The following is a 24,290-nucleotide window of genomic DNA, read 5'->3' as shown; positions in this document are numbered from 1 at the left end:
GTAGGCAGCATCACGGGCTCTGAGCAGCGTCAGTACAGCTGATGTGTAGCCCTCGAGATCTGATCCCTCTTTGAAAACCTCCCATTGAGTGATCTCGAAGCAGTCCCAGAGCGATGAGGTGGCCTCCTCAGTCCAGACCTGAACAGTTTTGATGATGGGATTTGATCTGCAGATCAGGGGTCTGACAGGGATGAGTTGAGCAGTGATGTGGTCAGACAGGCCCAGATGTGGACCAGCAGCAGCCTCGTATGCCCCTTTGATGTTGCAATAGACCTGATCCAGGATATTTTTATCTCTCGTTGGAAAATTTATGAATTTGTGGAATTTGGTTCTGCGTGATTAAAACCTCCACCCACTATCACAACTGCCTCAGGGTGAGCATTCATCTGTGCTTATCAGGCAGCAGAGCTCCTCCAGAGCCATCTTAGTATTAGCTTTTGGTGGATATAGACAGCAACGATCAGAATGGAGCAGAACTCTACCAGCTTGAACGATCTGCACTTTACCACCAAATATTCCAGGTCAGGTGAGCAAAATGTTCCAATGGTTTTAGTGGCTATGCACCAGGAGTTGTGTACATACAAGGCCAGACATCCACCTTTACTCTTGGCTGATGCTGCAGTTCTGTCTGCCCGGAACAAAATGCGCTCCTCAAGCTCCATAGCAGCATCAGGGATGTTGTTATCCAGCCATGTTTCAGTGACAATCATAGCACAGCCGTTTATCCTTCGGGAGGCGATTCGTACACAAATCCCATCTAGTTTGTTGACGAGAGACCTGACGTTAGCGATGAAAAGGTTGGGCAGAGCCGGTCTGTGTGGTTTTGCTCGTAACCTAGCGTGTATGCCGCTCCGTTTGCCCCATTTTTGTTTGCGGTATCTTCTCCGTCTCTTGAGCCACAGAGGTGTAACAGTAAAAACCTCCTCTAACCGTCGTAGCTCTGGTGGGATAAAATCCCGCTTTAGAAATACAAATTGGGAAGTCTGATCCTTAATTTTCAGTAGTTCTTCCCTGCTGTACTGTTTTAGTGCTTCAGCTGTCTGACCAGATAACAAAAAACAGACCAAAAACATTAAAAACATTAAAAAATAAGAAAATAACTGAGAGCTCCAAGCCGCTGCGTGTTCTTGGTTTACACTCAGGTAAAGTGGAGCTCCTCCCACTTCACACCTTTTTCTCTGTTTGACCTTAAATTGAAACTTTAAAACGCAACTTGATGACGGCATCAGACGTCAGTTCATTACAGCTGAGCTGAAAGCAAACATATGGGATTTTCCATCTCAGTGTCACCTGACTGTAATCCCCTCTCCGAGGAATGCATTTGTGGGGATTAAAATGTTCACACCAACCTTCCAGGATTAGCAGCTTCATCCATTCAAAAGGCATCACTGCAAATTAATAAAATCCCTGCAGAAACATGATTTAATGAAATCACTGAGCTGCCTGCAGGACGACCATAAAACACATCATGAAGCAACTTTTCATCAACAGGAGAGTAAGAACATAGATCCTCACAGAACGCAGAACCAGTGAGTGTCTTTACTGGTTCCAGTGGTCTTCAACCAACATCAGTCTGAAGCCTTAGAAACACCATCCTGACCTCCAAGGATTTGAGTTTCTAGAATCAAACCAACCTGATGAAACCAGACTTGTCTGCAGACATGTAGACGTTTCTCATCAACATTCAATATCAACATGTGAACTCTGTCTGCTCTTCCACTGACCTCCAGCATGATGGAACATGAACATGCAGAAGTCCACAGAAGACACCAGAACTTAGAACAGCAGTAAAAAAGAGGCAGATGTCCATATGAAGTGGTCTGCTAGAACATCTGAATCAGCCAGAAGGTAGGTGCTGTTTGCAGGTTCTTGGTGAAGTCTTCTGATTGCAATAAGAATGCAGTGTGTGGTTTGTGTTCCTCATGAGCTTCATGGAGGGTGTTGAGCATGTCCAAAACCTCTGAGGAAAGCTCATGGTGGTTTATGCCGGGGTACTGGAGTGAGGGAGGGAGGGAGCAGTAGAAGCATGAACCTGAAGCTGAGCTGACCATGCTCTCCTGATGCCTACACTACAACTCCATGCTCTGATCTTCTGATACAACCAACAGGATTACACTCCACTCACCTGGCTAGAACAACCAATCCACACTCTCCGTGCACCAATAAACACCACAACACATCCTGCCTCCTTTAGACATAAAGCTAGAAACAGACGTTCTCCTCATGTTCGGACCTGCTGGACGAGGGGTGAGGTGGTCGGGTTTTACCACAGAAACCCTTTTATGCTTCTCCACAGCATGACTGAAACTGACAGTAGAGGTACAGAAACCTCTCAGCTATATGGAGAAGTCCTTCAAATCATGACATGGTGAGGAAACTGACCCTGGTACAGATGTGACACCTTTAGTCTGGCTTGGCTCCATCATCCTGCCGTGTCCTGAGTCAGAAAGGCATGCCCAGGTGTGGATTGACTCCTCACGTGTGAGCAGAATTACCTGAGGGTGCAGAAGAGGTCATCTAAGATGGTAGCACTTGTCATGACTGCTGTCACACTGAAGATGATCCAACCAACTTCAGATTAATTGTGTAGGTCATTGACATCATAGAGGCTCTTAATCCACGGTGTAGATCTGAACCTCTGCCATCCACTATCAACTGTAAGGAAGCTTTCTGAGAAAACAGACTTTCCTTCTTTTCTGTGCTGCTGAAACTCTTCAGACTGAAGACCTTTCTTCATCCTATTCCCAGCCTTGGATTAGATTAATTCAGATTATCATCTGTGTTTTCTCCTTCACAACCAAATGAACAAAAGCTGACTGTTTCAGCTGTCCTGATGTTGAAGATCTCTGTGTGGCTTCTTCCCCAGTTTCTCACAGAAGTTACAGCTGTTCCAGTACAAGCAGATACACTCCTGACAAACAAGTGAAGGTTTATTGGAATTTGGACATCTTTCTCTCTCTGATGAAGACTTTTATTTTAGTGTTTCTGTCTGAAAGCAGAATCTGTGTTTTTAAACTAAAGTATTTATGCAACCAGACATAATAAAGGGAGTTAGCTGCTTTCATGTTTTAACTTCTGAAGGATCAGAACCGGGACAGAACAATCGATCCAAGACGTCACCCAGTGAAGTTGAAGATGGAGTAATGAGCTGAGACAAGGCGGGGCAGACACTGTGGCATCCTTCTAATCTGATGCTTCTCGTCTTTAAAGTCTGAAAGCAGCTCGGCCTCCTTAATGAAATCTGACCTCAGTCTCTGGAAGAACGAGCACTTCCACTCCTCCTCACTGGATCTTCAGTCAGATGCAGATCTTTGCAGAGGATTTGGGATGGGGGCCTCATCTGATTGGCTGAGAGTCTCCTCCTCCTGACTCACTCCGTTGCATGTAAAGATCCATCACTGCACCTCTTCTTCTGCTGTTTTCCTCTTCATATATCTTGTTTTGTGGACACCTGAGATTCTGTGAAAGACCAGCTTTCTTGAAACATCTCATCTCCTCTGAATATAAATTATAAAAACAATAATCTGGTTCATCCAGTATTGGATGTTCTACTCTGCAGTATTCATATCAGAGCCCAGCAGTCTGCTTCTCCTCACTTAACTCTGGTCTCAGTTTATGGAGATGTTTGCTCTGAGCAGCAATGTTCAGATCCAAACATAAGTTTGTTTAAGATGTGTTGGACCACTGGAGCTGTTCTACAGAGACACTAATGGACCTGTGAGGTTCTGAGCAACTTGACTGAGACATGCAGCTGCCTCAGTTGGATGTTTTATGACTTTATGAAGTTGTTTGAAGAAGAATGGTGGAGGACAAATTGAGATCAGTTCTGCGTAGCTGCAGTCAGATGAAGAATTCACAGAAAAACATTTATGGATGAAAAAAACACGTATCCATGGCAACAGAATAGCTCCTATCATGGAGGTTTTCACATGGAGCTCAATGAGTGGCGCCCCCTGAAGGCAGCAATACGCAGTTGAACAGGTAGAACCTCCCACCTGCTCGCACCTGCAGCCCACTACCCACTGCTCAATTTGATCCAACCCAGGATTATTTTCAAAGGACTGATCCGTTGTATCTGAACCCAACAGGTGAGGAGGACAAGCTGCAGGACAAAGAGGAGTCTAATCCTTAGAACCAGCTCAGATATTCCTCTGTGACTGATCTCATGGCTTGTTCAGATGTTTTATGATCATGATGATGATAATGTGGTTTTACTTCTGAAGAACTCAGAGAGGTCTGGGTCGGATACGCGTCTCAGATGTTTACTGTGTGCACATCATTACCAAAGTCTGCTTCTCCTCTGCATCTTAGGGTTTTCATCTTTCTGGGTCATTAGGGTTTCTAATTTTAATCTAATTTTTGCTTACTTTAAAATATTTTCACATATTTTTATAGTTGAGCAGAGCTGTTCATACTATTGTTCCCTTTAATATGCTGAAGGTGGTTCTACATTTGGGGTGTCTGACCTGCAGATCTGCTTTACGTCTCATTTCATCCCTCAGAGACGGACCGTCAGAGGGTTTAGAACCCTGAGCCTTAATCACCAGCCGAAGAGCTGTGGGATTAGGATCCTCAGCTGCAGAGCCGAGGGAACATGTTGGACTCTCGGTGGATACTCAGGGATTTCAGTCCACAGAGACATCTTGTCAGGTTCAGTTTAGTGACTGTGACGCTCCATGAAACATTTATTGATGAATTATTGAGCAGCTGACAGCCGAGGTCACGACACAGATGCTCCTTAAATCTGACCTGAGTTCAGTCTGGGTGCATTCATGAAGCTGCAGCAGAAACGATTTGTTTCCCAGATTTTATGTGTTAAATGCGGCAGAAAATCAGGTCCCGCAGGGCTTTTTCATAATGCTTGGATGGACGGACGGATGGATGGACGGAAGAACGATGCCCACACTGAATGAGAACAGGGGTAAAATGCAGTAAGAAGGATTATCTGCAGACACCAGGATGATGGAGGTCCTCTGCTGTCCATCTCTGCTCAGCTCAGAAGGTTCCTCAGAGTTTTCCTGTCCGACAAATCCCAGCTACCTTTCAGAACCATCGTGATCATAGAAATACAATAACAGACAGTAACTGAACATCCATCAGTCTGCAGAGCTCCTGAATGGGCCTCTGATCTGTTTCCTGTTTCTAATAAAATCTTTTAAATTTAAATATCTAGGATACAAGAAAGTTCCACCTTTTCCAGTTGTAATGATGCTTTCCTGGTAAACTGTGCATTTACTCTCTGAAACTTTGTTCCAGTTCATCAGATTAAATTGACAGAATAAATCAGACCTAACATGACAGGAGGAGCTCCTCTGTGTTGATGCTCCTCTAACGGGGAATTCATAACTCATTATCTGTAGCCGAGACCTTTGTTTTGGCTCAGGATCAGAATCTGAAGCTGAAGGCATGAATCTGAGGTGGAGAAGGACAGAGTCCCTCAGTTGATGTCCTCCAGTGACTTCACAGCACTCAGATGTTTTACCATCTCTGTGCTTCCTCCTATTCAGCCAGGTTACTGTGAGGAGGAAGAAGTGTCTCCACTCAGTGAACCTCTACAACATCAGCAAATAGCTGAACATACGAAACTAAGAATGTGTCTTCGACCCAACTCTGTTCTGTCAGATAAGACTGCCGCCATGCAGAGGAACCATAGGAGAACCTACATCAGACTGTTTTACGTATTAAAAGGTTGCTGACCATGAATCAGATCAAATCAAAAGTTGGGATGTCAAGCAGTGGAAAACTCAAAATATTTCCATGTTCATGATACCAGATCTGCAGCAGAGACAGAGCTGCATGTTTCTGCTTCTGAGGTCATGCAGCAGAGTGAAGGTCTGATGGACTTACTGTGTCTGCGGCTATGAGGTCGACTCTCCGCTGCCCAGCAAATGTCTGCCAGAATGTAAACCTTAAACAGGAACAACGTTTTCACAAAACTGTAAGGTCTTCTGTATTTAGGTCTTCTTAGATGCAGCTTCACTTGTCCATGGTCCAAACCTTAAGGCGTAACTCCCTGGAAGATCTTTGGTCCCATGGTTGCATGGGTATGACCTTTTCTTGAAAGTCCCCATCAACCAGGATCCAGAAACAATACAACCAAAACCAGAAAGCTTGTTAATAGAATCTATTTCTGACCAACTCCATCAAGAGTTTTGTTGCAGGTGTATAAATTTATAACTGACTTGGTTTCTGACCAAACAATGATTTTAAAGCACCGTTTTCATACCATCCTGGGTCAACCTGTCTCTTTGGCTGGAGAAATTAACCCTGTATTTCTCTGGTTTGTGGAAGTTATTTTCAGAAAAACATCATTGTGGCTCTTTGAGTAAGACTGTATTTCAGCTGGGGTCTCAAGTAAAGCTCAAACCTCACAGTATTGAACTAACTCAGAGAACACATGACAAAGAAACAAAAGTTCTGGCATTCTCTGATCTGCTGTTGTTCCTTTCAGATGGAGGACCTGCAGTGGCCTCAGGGAGAGCAGGACATTCCCAGCTCTGTGTGCAGCCTTCCCTGCAGAGCCGGAGAGAGGAAGAAGGTGGTGAAGGGAATGCCCTGCTGCTGGCACTGCGAGCCCTGCGACGGGTACCAGTACCAGTCTGATGAGTTCAGCTGCAAGCTCTGCGCCTACAGCATGAGGCCCAGCACCAACCGGACCTCCTGCCAGCACATACCCATAATAAAGCTTGAGTGGCACTCCCCCTGGGCAGTGATTCCAGTGTTCCTGGCCATGTTGGGGATCATCGCCACCATCTTTGTCATGGCAACCTTCATACGCTACAACGACACTCCGATCGTCCGGGCGTCTGGTCGGGAGCTGAGCTACGTCCTCCTGACTGGAATATTTCTGTGTTACATCATCACATTCCTCATGATAGCCAAGCCGGATGTTGGTGTGTGCTCATTCCGGAGGATTTTCCTGGGTCTGGGAATGTGCATTAGTTACGCCGCCCTGCTCACAAAAACCAACCGCATCTATCGGATCTTTGAGCAGGGCAAGAAGTCGGTGACAGCGCCGAGACTGATTAGCCCCACCTCTCAGTTGGTCATCACCTTCAGCCTAATCTCCGTGCAACTACTGGGGGTGCTGATCTGGTTCGGAGTGGATCCACCCAACACCATCATAGACTTTGACGAGCAGAGGACCATTAACCCCGACCTGGCTCGGGGTGTGTTGAAATGTGACATCACGGATCTGCAGATCATCTGCTCTTTGGGTTACAGCATCTTACTGATGGTTACGTGTACTGTTTATGCCATAAAAACCCGTGGGGTCCCGGAGAACTTTAACGAAGCCAAGCCGATCGGCTTCACCATGTACACCACCTGCATCGTGTGGCTGGCCTTCATTCCCATCTTCTTTGGCACGGCTCAGTCTGCAGAGAAGGTATGACACTCTTTCAATTCTGACTCTCTATCCACAGACTCTTTAGATGAGTAATAAACACATGTTTATGTCTCAAAAACCCAACCTGCTGTGTTACTTTGTTACTAAAGATGACGATCCTGCAGATTGAAGCTGTCTGAGGCCCCGCCCACTGTGACACAAAGACTTCAGTTCCATCTGCACCTCTTTAATTATTAAGAGGAAATGGTTAATGACAAAAATAAAAACTCATGGTATGAGTGAATCACTCAGGATCTCCTTACTTCCAAGTTCAGCTTTGTCCTTAAAGTGGAACTAAACCCCAAATCAACTTTTTTTGCAGATAAACCATATAAACTGGGCCTTCAGGGTGCTATGTTTATGTTACTGTGCTATTTTTTACATTTTCATGTAAACTTGTTTAATTCTGCAATATTTGTCCGAAAACCGTGTTAGTGCTGCCCTCTGTGGGTTGCACAGTTGCTTCTGCAGTTGAAGTTTCCTATTGGATGAAATGGTCCAGCTTGGTCCATGTCTACATCACAGCACCACGTTCAGGTATAAACCCACCTCACTCAGACACGCCCCTGTAGTGAGTCAAAAGTTGGACCTGCCAGCATTGATCGTAGCGTTTTATGCTTTACACCTGTGATCATTTGCTTTACTGGAGATAATATAAATCTACATGTAAACTTTCTGAAAGTTTGTTACAGCTTTGAACGTTAGCCCATGTTAAGCTATGATGCTGCTAACATTAGCCACGCAGAAACTGGACCCGTTTTGTCCTCCACTGCCTCGGTAGCCTGATAAGGCTCAGGCCCCCTGGTCTCCATAAACCCTCCCTCAATCTCTGGGATCGATGGAAATGAAAAATCCTCCACCTCTAAAGATCTGGCCATGGTGAAACTACCAGCGTCGTTCTGGTCACTCTCTAAGCTAGCTGCCACTTTCCTTCGTCCTCCTGACCACACCACCACTTAACCCCCTCCGCTTATCCACACACTTGACCACGCCCCTCAGTTTCTCTTGGCACCACCCACTTTGGTGGTCAGCACCCAGACAGAACCTAATTTGGTCCAAATACAGACCAGTGATGGGATTTAAGATATTCAGGCAACCAGCATGTCCAAAACAAGCACAAAGGTGGCGTCATGATGACGTTATCAGGCAGATACCCAATCTCCTGACAGTGAATCAGTGCACAAAGGTCAGCTGCCACAGAAGATGCATTGACATGAGGCCAGGTGGTCCAATGTGCAGCATGTGGAGCATACACTGTAAAACATATCTTTGGCTGACACCATGTGTGTGCATCAGCTTCTTGTAACTCTAATCATTGTCACTGTTTCTGCAGCAGCATATTGGAGTTGACTGAATTCAAAGAGTTCTGCAGGTTCCATGGGTGATTCTGCTTCCAGTTTCTCAAACGGTGGATAAAACTGCTTTAAACTGGTTTAGTAATTAATTGTTTAGATCCTCATCATGTGCATCTCGTTGTTTCACATCTGAAGCTCATTTGATGGTTTTAGTTTAACTCTCTGCTCCTTTTTTTCTCCACTTGAACCCACTTAGGATCCTAGTCTGGTGCTTTTTGTTCTGAAGTGTTTCCTGATTGATGCAAACCGGGTTTAGCCTCCGGAAGCAGAACCTTTTAAGTTCAAAGACGGGTTCTGAATGTGAGTTTCCGCCCTCCCCAGCTGGTGTCATCACAGACAGCTTCAAATGAGTGTTAGCAGTGAAACAGAAGCTGCAGATTTTAAAGAAGGACACTTTTTGTTTCTACCTGTAGTTTCTGGGTGCAGTGAAGTACTTCAGCCTTAGCAGCAGAGTGAATTAAAAAGCACAGATATCCCTCTGATCCTGCAGCTGCTACTGATTAAAGTTCGGCTGCAGAGCCTCAAAATGGGTCAAGAGCTCTGCAGAAGGATGTGTGTGTTATTATATCGCAAATCCTTCTGATGGATGATGAACATCTCATGAAGACAGTATTAATCCTTTTCTTTTAGTCTGCAGCTTGTTGGACAAATAAGATCAGAACTTTCCCTCTGAGGTTCTGGTCCTTTATTCATCAGAGTCTGAAAAGGTTCTCAGCTTTTCTGGGTTTTAGGTGCACTGCTCTTTGTGCTGTTTGCAACATTGTTGGTTTGCACTGTTTCTAAAGTCAAAAGCTTGGGACCAATTGTGGTTATTTGCAGCATCATCGGTGTTCTGCCACCTGGAGGTGATGACATCACTTTTAACAGTAACTCTGGGATCTTCTGCTCTGCTCCAAAGTAGAACAGTGAAGGGTTTTAGTACCTATCTGCAGAGCAGGACACAGCATGAGATGCCATCCTGGTCCAGTGTTTTGGCAGACTTCATATAATCAGGCTGCAGTGATGTTTCCGGCTTTAGCTGCTCTGACTCAAACAAAAGAGACTCACTGCTGCTAACAGTCATGGGCACAAAATATTGTGTGTCCACCAGTATACCATAGCCCTACAGTGAAGCATGGTAGTGGCAGCATAATGCTATGGGGATATTTTTCAGCAGTAGGAACTGGTAGACTAGTCAGGGTAGAGGGGGAGATGAAGGCAGCAACGTACAGAGACATCCTGGATGAAAACCTGCTCCAGACCTCTTGACCTCAGCCTGACGGTTAATTTTTCAGCAGGACAACGACCCAAAGAACACAGCCAAGATCTCAAAGGAGTTGCTTCAGAACTACTCTGTTAATGTCCTGAAGTGGCCAAGCGAGAGTCCAAGCTTGAATCGAATTTAACATCTCTGGAGAGATCTGAACATGGCTGTGCACAGACGGAACCCATCCAAATGGGAGATGTACTGCAAAGAAGAATGAGGGAAACTGCCTAAAGATAAGTGAGCTTGATGCAACATATTCAAAAAGATTTGAGGCTGTAACTGCTGCCAAAGGTGGATCAACAAAGTATTAAGGACAGGCTGTGAATACTTATGTAAATGTGTTTCATTTTGTTTTGTGTGTGTGTAGTCTCTGGATGTTGTGGGGCTATCATGGTTGACACGCCTCTTCAGCATTGCGTGGTGGTCGGGGACAGTGCCTCCGCACTGGCAGACTGGGGTGGTGGTCCCCTGTCATAAGAAGGGGGCCTCGAGGGTGTGTTCCAACTACAGGGGGATCACGATACTCCTCAGCCTCCCTGGTAAGGCCTATGCCAGGGTATTGGAGAGGAGAGACCGGCCGATAGTCGAACCTCGGCTTCAGGAGGAGCAGTGCAGTTTTAGTCCTGGCTGTGGAACACTGGACCAGCTCTACACCCTCTTCAGATGCTCAAAGGTTCATGGGAGTTTGCACAACCGGTCCACATGTGTTTTGTGGACCTGGAGAAGGCATTCGACCATCTCCCACATGGTGCCCTTGGGGGGCACTCCAGGATTATGGAGTCGGGGGCCCTTTACTAGGGGTCATCCAGTCTCTGTACAAGCCTGGCATGAGTTTGGTCCGCATTACCAGCACTAAGTCAGACCTGTTCCCGGTGCATGTTGGACTCCGGCAGGGCTGCCCTTTGTCACCGGTCCTGTTCATAACTTTTATGGACGGGATTTCTAGGCGCAGCCAAGGGCCGGAGGGGGTCTGGTTTAGGGACCAGTGGATTTTGTTTCTTCTTTTTGCAGATGACGTGGTCCTGCTGGCCCCCTCTAGCCAAGACCTACAGCATGCACTGGGGCGGTTCGCAGCCGAGTGTGAAGCGGCTGGGATGAAGATCAGCTCCTCCAAGTCAGAGGCCATGTTTCTCGACCGGAAAGGGTGGCTTGTCCTCTTCAGGTTGGAGGGGAGTTCCTGCCTCAAGTGGAGGAGTTCACGTATCTCGGGGTCCTGTTCACGAATGAGGGAAGAATGGAGCAGGAGATCGACAGACGAAACGGTGCGGCTGCCGCAGTAATGGGGGCGCTGTGCCGGTCCGTTGTGGTGAAGAGAGAGCTAAGCCGAAAAGCGAAGCTCTCATTTACCGGTTGGTCTACGTTCCTACCCTCACCTATGGGCATGAACTTTGGGTCATGACCGAAAGAACGAGATCCCGGATACAAGTGGCTGAAATGAGCTTCCTCAGCCATCCATAGAGCTGCTGTTCCTCCACATCGAAAGGAGTCAGTTGAGGTAGCTCGGGCATGTGTATCGGATGGCTCCTGGACGCCTTCCTCGGGGGGTTTTCCAGGCACGTTCCACCGAGAGGAGGCCCAGGGGACGGCCCAGGACACGCTGGAGGGACTATGTCTCTCAGCTGGTCTGGGAATGCCTTGGGCTCCCCCCGGAGGAGCTGGAGGAGGTGTCTGGGGAGAGGATAGTCTGTGCATCTCTACTGAGTCTGTTGGATGCTGGAGACCTTGTGCTCCTCCATCTTCTGTTTGAGGATGCCCCACAGATGTTCAATAGGGTTTAGGTCTGGAGGCATGCTTGGCCTGTCCAGCACCTTTAACCTCAGTTTCTTCAGCAGGGCAGTGGTTTTCTTGGAGGTATGTTTGGGGTCATTATGATGTGGTAATGCTGCCCTGCGGCCTAGTTTCTGAGGGCAGGGGATCATGTTCTGTTTCAATTCAATTCAATTCAGTTTTATTTATATAGTGCCAATTCACAACACATGTTGTCTCAAGGCACTTCACAACAGTCACGTACATACACTCCAAGTAATCCTAACAATTGAACAGTGCAGTCGGAGTTAGCTTTTTATTCAAATTGGATAAAACGTTTTTCTATCTAAGTAGGTCACAGTACATGCTGGCATTCATGGCTCCCTTAATAAACTGTAGCTCCCCACAGCCAGCAGCACTCATGCAGCCTGAAACTGTGACTCTCCCACCATCATGCTTGACTGCAGGCAAGGCACAATAGTCTTTGTACTCCTTACCTTACTGTCAGCACACACGCCTGACAACATCTGAACCAAATACGATTATGTTGATCTCATCAAACCACAAGACATGGTTCCAGTAATTCATATCCTTAGTCGGCTAGTCTTCAGTAAACTGTTTGCAGGTAAACTCCTGTGTAAAACTTCTGTGTCACCTTTAGAAGAGGCTTCCTTCTGGGACCACAGCCAGAAGATTCAAGGGATGGTTTGCTTTTTTGGTGGATGGTCTGTGGCACTGAGTAGAAATGCTTCAAGTCATACAAGGTCACCGTGACTGAATAATTATTTTTAAGACATCTATAATTCAAGAAACATTTGTGTAAAGTGTGGAGACAGCCTTCTTCATTTCAAATGATTATTTACTGGTGCACTCTCTAAATGTCTCTCGGCTGGCCTGGGAACGCCTTGGGCTCCCCCTGGAGGAACTGGAGGAGGTGTCTGGAGAGAGTGACGTCTGGGCGTCTCTGCTGAGTCTGCTGCCCCCGCGACCCGGTCCCGGATAAAGCGGAAGACGACGAACGAACGAACTCTCTAAATACAAATCAGATTTATTGGAAAGAAGAGTTTGACAAAAATATGCTAAATCTATTTTTACCCACCTGCATCTGACCTCAGTTGTATTAGTATATTGTTCTTGGTATAGTCATAAATGGACAGCACAGAGAAGAAATGTTTATAGTAACAATGTAATTAATTAAAATAGTAATAAATCAAAAACATTCTTCACCATAAAATCTTAATAAGTGTTAAACTTTAAAAGAAGCTGAGGAGACAGTGAAGCTGGAGATGATGCTGGAGAGATCACTGGGAGCTGTCCAGCAACTGGATCCATGCTGGAGTTGCCCTCGGGTGTCCTGCATGAAACAATAAAGAAGGGATTTCATATTAAACTGCTGTGGCCAAGGTTTATATGAACAATGACAACATGGATTTCGTCTTTACAAGAAATATACCAACTGCTCTGACTGATTATTAACAGACCCTTGATCTGAATATTGTTCTCAGTGATCATAGCGCAATTAAACCTTCTTCAGAGATGAAGGCGTAAGCTGTCAAGCTAATAAATATGTTGCTTTCTGATAGTAGAGACAGACAGTGTCCTTCAAGATAAGAGTTGCAGCGACAACATTCAGGAACATTCAATTCAATTCAATTCAGTTTTATTTATATAGCTTCAATTCACAACACATGTCGTCTCAAGGTTCTTCATAAAGTCAGGTTCATATATTCTAATTAATCGTAACCATTGAACAGTTCAGTCAGATTCAGTTATTTATTCAAAATGGATAAAAAGTTTTTCTATCTAAGGAAACCCAGCAGATTGCATCCAGTCAGTGACTTGCAGCATTCACTCCTCCTGGATGAGCATGTAGAGACAGTGGACAGTCACTGGTGTTGACTTTGCAGCAATCCCTCATACTGAGCATGCATGTAGCGACAGTGGAGAGGAAAAACTCCCTTTTAACAGGAAGAAACCTCCAGCAGAACCAGAACCAGGCTCAGTGTGAGCGGCCATCTGCCACGACCGACTGGAGGTTTGAGAGAACAGAGCAGAGACACAAAAAGAACAAAGAAGCACTGATCCAGGAGTACTTTCTATGGGAAGGAAAAGTAAATGTTAATGGATGTAGCTCCTTTAGTGGTTTCATCTAGAAAGAAAGAACAGATAAACTCTGAGCCAGTTTTCAAGGTTAGAGTCTGAAAGAGAGAACATAGAGTTAGTTACAGTAGAAGCTCAGTCAGTAGCCATGTCTAGGAGAGAGAAAGGGTTAAACACTGAAAGACAGGGCTATGTGGATCATCTGTAGAAGGTGAGCATTAAGTTGTTGCCAGCAGAAGCTTGGACGATTCCCCTCTCCAGAAAGGTGTCACAGGTAGACACAGAGTCAGGCCAGGTGTAGCTTCTAGGAAGAGAAAAGAGAGAACATAAAGTTCAAAACTGAAATAACAGCAAATAATGCAAAATTGGAGAGTAGTGTGAGAATGCAGTGAAGATGATGAAAGTGGTCATTATGTCCTCCAGCAGCCTAAGCCTATAGCAGCATAACTAGAGATAACTCAGGATAAACTAAGCCACTCTAACTATAAGCTTTATTAAAAAGGAAAGTTTTAAGCCTAGCCTTAAAAGTAGACAGGGTGTCTGCCTCACGGACTAAAACTGGGAGCTGGTTCCACAGGAGAGGAGCCTGATAACTAAAGGATCTGCCTCCCATTCTACTTCTAGAGACTCTAGGAACCACCAGTAAACCTGCAGTCTGAGAACAAAGTGCTCTGTTAGGAACATATGGACCAATCAGATCTCTGATGTATGATGGAGCTAGATCATTAAGGGCTTTATATGTGAGGAGGAGAATTTTAAATTATATTCTGGATTTAACAGGGAGCCAATGAAGGGAAGCTAAAATAGGAGAAATATGATCTCTCTTTTTAATTTTCATCAGAACTCTTGCTGCAGCATTTTGAATCAGCTGAAGGCTTTTAACTGCATTTTGTGGACATCCTGATAGTGAAGAATTACAATAGTCCAGCCTTGAAGTAACAAATGCATGGACTAGTTTTTCAGCATCACTCCTGGACAGGATATTTCTAATTTTAGCAATGTTCTGGAGGTGAAAGAAGGAAATCCTAGAAACCTGTTTAATATGGGATTTATCCTACAATATACCTAACTCAGTCCATAACAATATATATGGAAGAAGTACTTTTTATGTTCAGCTCCCTGTAATTATCAATCACAAAGCCTTTATATCTCACTTAAACCAACTATGGACATCAAACAGGTGGCGGTAAAACGACAGTGTGCCCTGCCAGGACCAGGCCGTACTCCGCGGGGTGAGCTATGTCCAACTCCTGCTCAAGCCTGGGTCTGATGCGGGCCTTTATGTCTCAGAAACCACCGTAATCTAAAAACAGGCTCAGTTTTAAAGAACTGGTTCCATATATGGTGTTTTAAGGTCAAGCTTCTAACATAAAAACATCCCAAAACATCTTTTAAAACCAAACTTATAGATTTTTTAAACAAAATCTAACTTTCTGCACTCATATACACCTAGCTGGCTGGCTGGCTGCACCAAACCTTTTTAGTGGACAGAAGAGGTATTACAAAAATACACACTTAAAAAAAATAAGACTGCAGAAATATTTGTTTTCCACTTACCTTTCCAGGCTTGAGAGAATAAAAAAAAGACTTAGAAAAATAAACCAAGATTTATTTTCCACTCTGTTGACTGAGATTTAAAAAAACAGTTAATTTTTCAAAATGTGTTTTCATTGAGCTGTTGTCACCAAAATCTAAATACATAAACAAATAAATACATCTATAAGTCATTAAAGGGTTCATATATTAATTTTTGCCTGGTGATTAATCAAACCCCTTTCTAACTTATTGAGACAGGTTATGATAAACATCTACTGACAGCAAGTTTTAAGCCATTAGTGAGTTACAGTCTTGGTCCCAACAAAGAGCAGTCATGGTGGGCAATGGTCATTGGTCCTACAGATATCCTTGATCAATAGTTAATTATGTATCAGAATCAGAATCAGCTTAATGGCCAAGTTTTTTCAGACAAACAAGGAATTTGACTCCAGTACACTTTGCTCCTAGAGAAGACTACTTTTTTTGTTTTTGGTATATATAATAGTGGAATACAAGTGGAATTCTGCTGGAGGTTTCTTCCTGCTAAAAAGGGAGTTTTTCCTCTCCACTGTCGCTACATGCATGCTCAGTATGAGGGATTGCTGCAAAGTCAACACCAGTGACTGTCCACTGTCTCTACATGCTCATCCAGGAGGAGTGAATGCTGCAAGTCACTGACTGGATGCAATCTGCTGGGTTTCCTTAGATAGAAAAACTTTTTATCCAATTTGAATAAATAACTGAATCTGACTGAACTGTTCAATGGTTAGTTATTAATTGGAATGTATGAACCTGACTGTTGTGAAGAACCTTGAGACGACATGTGTTGTGAATTGGCGCTATATAAATAAACTGAATTGAATTGAGTTCTATATCTCACATGAATATACGATTCTGGTATGATAACAACACAGCATGGCCAACAATACACTGTTTATGTGCTTTTCCTGTATTTTATTTTACTTTACAACAATCTCATTTAGAAAATGAGACACTGGTTGTTGGAAACCATCCATCTGAACAATACAGCTGTTAGTGAAGGCCGCTGGTTTTATTCCAGTGCTTCTAGTGGCAGAGCAAAGTATTGCAAGGACAGAAACATGATCCTCTAAAACATTTTTGTTCCACTGGACTTTCAGGGCTTCCGTAGAACTGAGACTCAATAAAATACTATATAAAATATTATATTATATAAATAGCCTTAGCTAGGCTCCGCCCTCTTAGCCGTGCTGCTTTCTATCTGACAGTTAACGTCAACTAGAGGAAAAAAATAAATAAATAAATAAATAGATGAAACATGTTTGCAAATAAAAGCATAAAATATTTATTTTTAAATGGATCGAATTTTGTGAAAATTATATTAGAGACTAATCTAGATTTTATCCCTAAAACTGGATCTTTCTCAGCTGCTCGACTGATGCAGTCACATTGTGGATGAGCTTGTCAGTATATTGATGCTAATCAGTTCATGTCGACAGCCCATCATCCTCTTAAAGGAGCAGTGTTGGTTTTCTGGGCTTAGATGATGTTTTCTGGTTTTTCTGTCATGAAATAGTGACGTTGAGGGAAGATATGGATGCAGTAGGAAGGCGGTTTGAATTGACCCGACGGTGCTTTTGTTGTCTGTTTTCTATATTCGGGCCGACAGGAAGAGCATCTCAGCAGCTTTAATGTTCAGGGAGCTTTTTGCAGAAATGAAGTTAACGCCCTGCTGTGGACGTCTTCACATAAAAGCAGCTTTTCAATTGAAGCTGTCCCCAGAAAGCTGAGAAATCACCTCAGTCTTGTTAACTGAAAGCCGTTTCTCGTTGTACCTGCAGATGTTTTCATGTCTCTGTGTGAGGATTTATGTTTGCAGGCAGGACTGAGCTGACTTTACTCTGCTTTGTTGGAGGATCTGAAAGGTTCTGGCTGCTTCAGCAGCAGCAGCAGGTGACTCAGTGAATATGGGAGCAGCGGCCTGAGGCAGCAGAATATCTGTGAGAGTGAATCAGAATCCAGAAAGCAGTGTTTACTTGTTATCTCTGCTTGACTGAGACTTTACCTTCCTCGGCTGCTCACACTCACATCCAGCCTCATCTGAAGCTTTAATAACACAAAGAAATAAGGCTCAGTGTGTTGTACAGATTTACACTGTTTGATGCAGCCTGGAGACAGATTTGCTGCATGTTCGGGATGTGAAGGCAGCAGCAGACTCTCAGAGACTCATTTCAGCTACAGCAAGAAAACCTGAAAACCCAGATCAGATCAGTCAGGTCTGTTCTGACTTCAGCTTCTGCAGAGAATCTGATGTTACAAATAGAGACCGTAACACGGCAGTCAGTTCCACCACATGAACACCAGCTGGTTGAACACCAGCACAACCAGTCAGCGCAGTGCACTAATCCTATGTCACTCTTTCTACTGGTCCAATATCCGCTGGAAGATCCAGTTTGAAACATTCTGTTGTTGGTTGTTTGGAGGAAACAGATCATGTTCTCCATGTTCTGTTGCATCTCTGGGCTGCATGGTGGTGAAGTTGGTAGCGCTGTTGCCTTGCAGTAGGGAGGTCCTCAGTTCAAATCCCAGCCTGGGGTCTCTGCATGGGGTTTGCATATTCTCTACATTCAAGTGTGGGTTCTCTCTGGGACTGTGATGTCCTCCCACAGTTCAAAAACATGACTTAGGTTAACTGTTTAGCCTAAATGTGTTGTCCTGTGATGGACTGGTGACCTGTCCAGGGTTGGGCTGGGTTAGGGTGAGAGGACCCCACCTCTCACCCGGTGACTGCTGGAGACAGGCACCAACCCCCCTGCAACCCTGCATTAACAAGTGGGTATGGAGGGGCTCCTGAATGCACCATCATTTCAGCTATTGGCGAATCCTCTCTGGGTCAGAGGGACCCATCAGGATGGGACCAGAGGGTTGTAACATTTCATGCTGTGTAGTGTTTTGGACTGGTAGAATGCTGCAGGCAGCTGGACTTGGTGATTTTTCTCCAGAACCGGTGATGGTTACATACAGCTTGTTGTTTCAGAACCGACAGGGCTGTACCGAATATTTTTAGTCCAAATACATGTACCGTTACACCCAGGGGTGAAAGTGAGCGAGTACGGTCCGGTACTACGTACCACTAAAAGATTCTGCGCCGGTACGCAGTACCAGAAAGAGGGAAGAACGGCTGTCTGCTATGAAGCCGTCATCCAGAACCAGTTACGGCTGCAAAATCTCACGAGCACACAAAGAAGATCAGATCTGCTACCAATAGGCAGTCTACAACATAAATATAGCTTTTTTCCCCTCGTTCCAGATAGTTTCTGAACTGTTCTGCTATGCTGGAGCCTCAATGCTCTTGCTTTGCTTCTCTCCCCTCGGAGCTCGAGGTTTTAGTGAACGGCCAGCCTTTAAAACGAGCACCGCTACGTTTCATGTCTGTCTGCTCGCTGCTAAATACCCCAGTTAAAAGCAAAGGGAGAGAAACTAGTTGTGTTTCATGTTATTTTGCTGAATTACAACAACACAGTTCAGCTCGAAACCACCGTTACGACCAGAGATTTCACATACACTACACGAGAGCGCATGTGCACTTACCTCCAAAACAGAGCGGTTGCCATGGAGATCGATGCGTTCGATTTATTGGACTGGGAGATTTTACACAGGTGGTGCACAGACATAAAACCCCGCAGTTTGCATTAGGACAGGACGAACAATAAATCACTTACCATCTACAGACTTTTAAATAATTATATATACACATAGTTTTGATGCCTTCAGTGTGAAGCTACAATATTCATAGTCAAGAAAATAAAGACAACTCTTTGAATGAGGTGTGTCCAAACTTTTGCTCTGTACTGTATATATATATATATATATATTCTACATTGTCAAGTGATTCTAATTTCTGCCTTATACAGACAGCCTACAATAAAGTAAAATATTGTTATATTTTAATTAGTTGGAGTTTGGATTTTACTGAGAGAGAGAGAGATCTCGAGAGGGCCACAGAAGAGAGTAACAATTAACACACACACACACACATTATATATATATATATATATATATATATATATATATATATATATATATATGCATGCACATATGCCCCCAGTGCCTCCCCAGCTCCCCCTCTAGCTCCACCCGTAAGTACCGGAAAGAATTCAAAACTACTTTCACCCCTGGTTACACCCCTACTGGTTACTGTTACTCTTTTTCCACAATCTGCCTCCACACCAGTAGGGAGGAAGCACACATGGAGAATTATGCAGGTTATGGAGAACACGGGTGTACTGGAGAATGCGGTGTGGAGGTTAAGTGAGGGAACCCATAGGATTCAAACTACTGGGAGGGTTGATGAAGGACATGAGAAACTGGGGTGTCTAATCTGGGCCATGTAGGGCAGCTGGCAAAGATGCAGATCTGGGTCCATGGTTCCCTTCAGCTCAGGTCAGTAAAAACCTGCTGAACCCTTCAGACAGGAACCAGCAGACTGTGTCTGGATCAGTTTTTAGTTTGTTTGCTCTGCGGCGCCACCCACTGACACCTCTCAGCACTGTCCTGCTTGCAGGTGTAAATCGGGGCCTTCCTGTCATTTAGCCATGATGTTGAAATCTGTGCCGGTGAAGATGTCTGTTGGGAAAACAGGACCATCCATCCATCCTCCTGCTTATCTGAGGGTGGTAACAGCCCCAGGGGGGAAAACCGGACACTCTTTATCTCACCAACGCTCTCTAGCTCCCCCTGGAGGACTTCAGGCTCTTCCCAGGCTGGATGGGATGTATAATCCCTCCAGAGATTTCTGGGTTCTGCCCAGATATCTACACCTGGTAGGACAGGCCTGAAAGATCTCTGAGGAGAAACATTCAAAGCAGATGCCTGAGCTTCCTCATCAGCAGCTCCACACTGAGCTTGACCCTGATGATGAAGCTCTTCTCCTTTTCTCTAAGACCACCCTACAGAAGAACTTCGTTCAACTGCTCGGATCCAGGATGTTGTTGTGGTTCTGAGATATGATCTATATTTATACTTATCTTCTGCTCCATCCTACCATCACTCGGGATCATCAGGACGCTGGAACTGCTCCACATTTTTCCAGTAAGAAAAAGTAAAGTTTTAAAGGATCAGGGCCATTGACCATCTAATGATCTGTTCTATTAGATCCAGGAGCAGAAGCATCTATAATTTAGAATTACATCTTTCATTAAAACGAGGCCTGATTCATATCAGTTAGTCTTTAGACAGCTTCATTCTCTGTTGACCACTAAAGCAGAACTTCAAGCCAGCCAAGTCACATGTTCTTCTCAGACAGTTAATTATGACCTCCAAACATCCTACATTAACTTTCAGCTGACTCCAACACGTCGTAGATGTTTCAGTACAAATCCAAGTAAATAGGGTGAAATTCATGCAGGCTTTAGGTTGACAAGCATAAATGGTGTAAAAGTAAAGCTGCTCTGAGGTCAGCAGCACCGGTTCTGCTCCGCAGAGTTTACAGCCCCGTGGGGCAGATTTGCAACGTGTGATTTGGACGACGTAAATAAACCTGAGGGCTTTGCCTCTGACAGCACAAATCAGCAGCTCTCACAGTGAAGCACTGAGGCTTTCTGAAGCTTTACAGGGATGTTCAGACCTCAGTGAGGGAGGAGGAGGAGACAACCAGCAGTCTGTCCTCAGATCCACTGATCTGCAGCTGCATACCTGCAAAACACAGTCCTGAAGCAGGTTAAACCTTCTGCTGAAGAGTTTCTACAACCAGATCCCAGTTAACAGCAGATGTAGATGCAGATGTTCTCACATCGTTCCTTTTTCATCTCCTCCTCCATCCCCTGATTTCCCTTCACTCTTTATGCACTTATTCATCATTCATAGAGCTGCTCTTCAACCAGCTGCTATCTGTCTCATCGTACTTATCCTTTCTTCACCCCTTGTCGTCCATCCAGTCCTTCTCTGGACCTCGGTTACTGCTCTGGTCCCATTTTACAACAAGTTAAATCTGCACCTCATGTTAAAATAAGATCATCTGGAGGAGATGAGTAGAAGGTCTGGAGGCAGACAGCTGAGCACATTCTGCAACCTCAGCTGAACGACACGTTCAGTTTTATTGTTCACTGATCAAAAACTACACCTCAATATAGAAACTGTGTGTAAAAAAATTAAGTACACCCCCTAGTCCAGCAGCTTGTAGAGAATCCTTCAGGAGAATGTTCAGCAGTGGTTTTCTGCCAGACTTTGACTAGGCCATTGCAGCACCTTCACTGAATCCCTTCTCAACCATTCTGATGTAGATCTGCTTCTGTGTTTGGGAACCCTGTTCTGTTAATGATCCCGTTTGGACCAAGCTATAGCTGTTGGACAGATGGACTCTGACTCTAGAACACTGATCCACTGAATGACTGCAAGGTGCCTAGGTCCTGTGGCTGTAAAACAAGCCCATGCCATCATACCTCCATCACTGTGCTTGTCAGTCAGTCTAGGGGTTTGGTGCTGTTTTTGGTTTATCGGCCAAGACCTTGACCACAAAGAAAGAATTTTACTTTTCTTTTAAGTGCTCACAGCATACAGACATGTAGTATAAATATATAAACTTTAGATGAAACAGATAAAGGAAACTGTATTAACATGTATGTGATTGTACAACCAATATTTATTTTTTATATATGAAGGCAGGTTGTGCTGGTGCAAATATGACTATTTAGTTTCCAGTAGAGTAGCTGACTACTCAGGCTGAGGTGTTCATTATGTTCATCAGAGAGTCAACCCGGGGGAAGAAACTGTCTCTGGGGCAGCTGGATTCTGCAAACAGTGCTCAATAGCACCACCTGGAGGTAAAAGTCTCAACAGTTTGAGTCCACCATGTGTGGGTTCTGCAGAGATGTTAGCTGCCCTGTTCCTGACCCTAGACCTGAACAAGTCTTGGATGGAGGGAAGGTCAGAGCTCTCAGCAGACACCTCTGGTGCTGTGCATTATGGTCAAAACTCTCTACACTGTTCCAGACATATTGTCCTTCCCTCTGATCCTCCCATGGATCAGTGTTTTCTAACTGTCCTGTCATGACCTTTTAACTTTAACCTGCAAACTGGGGCCTGTAGAGTCTGAGATGGGGCTCTTGGGTTCTTGGTCATTTCGCTGAGCTTCACACTCTGACTTTGGGCTGAATCTGTTGGATGTCCACTCCTAGGAAGATCGGCAGCTGTCTGAGATGTTTCCTCTAGGGAATAATGTTTCTCTCTGTAGAATGATGGACTTCAGATGGTTTGGAGATGACCCAATGACCCTCCACAGGGCAACAACATTTGCTTCTTTAAGGTCATTGCTGATGGCTTTCCATCTGGCTTTGTACTGTATGTGGTCCAGAGTGGAGGAGACAGCAATAGTAGATTTCGATAATAAGCAGCAGTTATGTTTTATGCAAACAGGACAAGCGCATCTCCCACATATCAGCCACTCTGTGACTGAGAGGAAGCTCTGAGCTTCTCAGACTAAATCAGTCTCAGGAGTTCAAGGAGTGAGAGTGTGAAGAACTGTGCTGCTCTATGATTGGCCAGCAGCTGTGAGCCTCTCACTTCTGAAAAGTGGGTCAGATAGAGAAGCAAAGCATCCGTGTTGATGTGGAGTGTTAACATAAATGAAAGGAACATCCAGAGATAAGAAAACCCCTTCAGAGTTAAATATTCTGCTTAAAGTGACAACTGTGAGTGGAGGAGCAGAATTCAGACTGAAGTGCATCACTAATATTTACAGCGTTTCCTCCCACGTTCTCTTCATGCTGCTGTAATTATCAGCATGCTGAAAGCACTCCTCTCTTCCCGCGTTCATCCTCCTCCACCTGCAGCTTCTCATACATCCGTTCAACCCGTAAACTGAACGTTGCAAACTCAGCATTCTACAAATATTTGAAGTGCTGCTAATTTCTACATGAATGTAAATAATTTCTCTCTTTAAAAACATTCCAACGTCTTACCTCCAGATCTTGGCCTCTGCACTGTAAAACATGAAATTATGTACAATCCATGATGAAATCAATGATCTCCCCCAAACAGCAGAAATTTAGGAAACCTCAATAATAAAAGCAGTTCTAAGAGGCTGTCCTCTGGTTCTGATCTAAGTGACTTTGGATCTTACAATAAATCCCGCGGAGATGCATGACAATAAAGCTGTTTATTCATAAACACAGAAGTAAATCGCATGTATTGTCCTAGAGAAGGTTAAAGGGATTCCATGCCCAGATACAAGTCACCTACAGGTGAGTTCAGATGAGATCTGGAGAAGCCAGTGAGATCTTAAACTGACCAGAACCATCCAATCCGAATTCTCTGTGGTCCAGTTGCCTGACGGGGGTTTACATGGTGTCGTATGAGATAAAACATCAACCATCCCAGTTTCCAGGTAGAAAAATCAGCTGCAAATTCTCAGGAAGTTCTGAGTTTCAATCCAGGTCAGAGCTATAAATCCAAGATGGCTGCCTGGCAGAATAAACAGCGAGCGCTGCAGAAGGAAGGCTCTGTGTTTAGCTGTGACACCTTCCTGGAGGGGGACATTGGCCAACAACTTAATGCTCACCTTCTACAGATGATCCACATGGCCCTGTCTTTCAGTGTTTAACCCTTTCTCTCTCCTAGACATGGCTACTGACTGAGCTTCTACTGTGACTAACTCTATGTTCTCTCTTTCAGACTCTAACCTTGAAAACTGGCTCAGAGTTTATCTGTTCTTTCTTTCTAGATGAAACGACTAAAGGAGCTACATCCATTAACATTTACTTTTCCTTCCCATAGAAAGTACTCCTGGATCAGTGCTTCTTTGTTCTTTTTGTGTCTCTGCTCTGTTCTCTCAAACCTCCAGTCGGTCGTGGTAGATGGCCGCTCACACTGATCCTGGTTCTGGTTCTGCTGGAGGTTTCTTCCTGTTAAAGGGGTTTTTCCTCTCCACTGTCGCTACATGCAT

The 24,290-nt window shown here is 44.5% G+C and overlaps 1 protein-coding gene across 1 annotated transcript in view; it reads left to right on the top strand.

The window, feature by feature from the left end:
* LOC124856655 (metabotropic glutamate receptor 7) overlaps positions 1-24,290 on the top strand; it is a 197,983-nt gene that overhangs the window by 160,499 nt on the left and 13,194 nt on the right. The window contains exon 8 of the mRNA XM_047347353.1: positions 6,452-7,387. Coding sequence (XP_047203309.1) covers positions 6,452-7,387 — 936 coding nt within the window. The remainder of the gene's footprint in view (positions 1-6,451; positions 7,388-24,290) is intronic.

Source organism: Girardinichthys multiradiatus, chromosome 20, assembly GCF_021462225.1.
Source record: "Girardinichthys multiradiatus isolate DD_20200921_A chromosome 20, DD_fGirMul_XY1, whole genome shotgun sequence".
Lineage (NCBI taxonomy): Eukaryota > Metazoa > Chordata > Actinopteri > Cyprinodontiformes > Goodeidae > Girardinichthys > Girardinichthys multiradiatus.
This window is presented reverse-complemented; position numbering and strand designations above follow the sequence as displayed.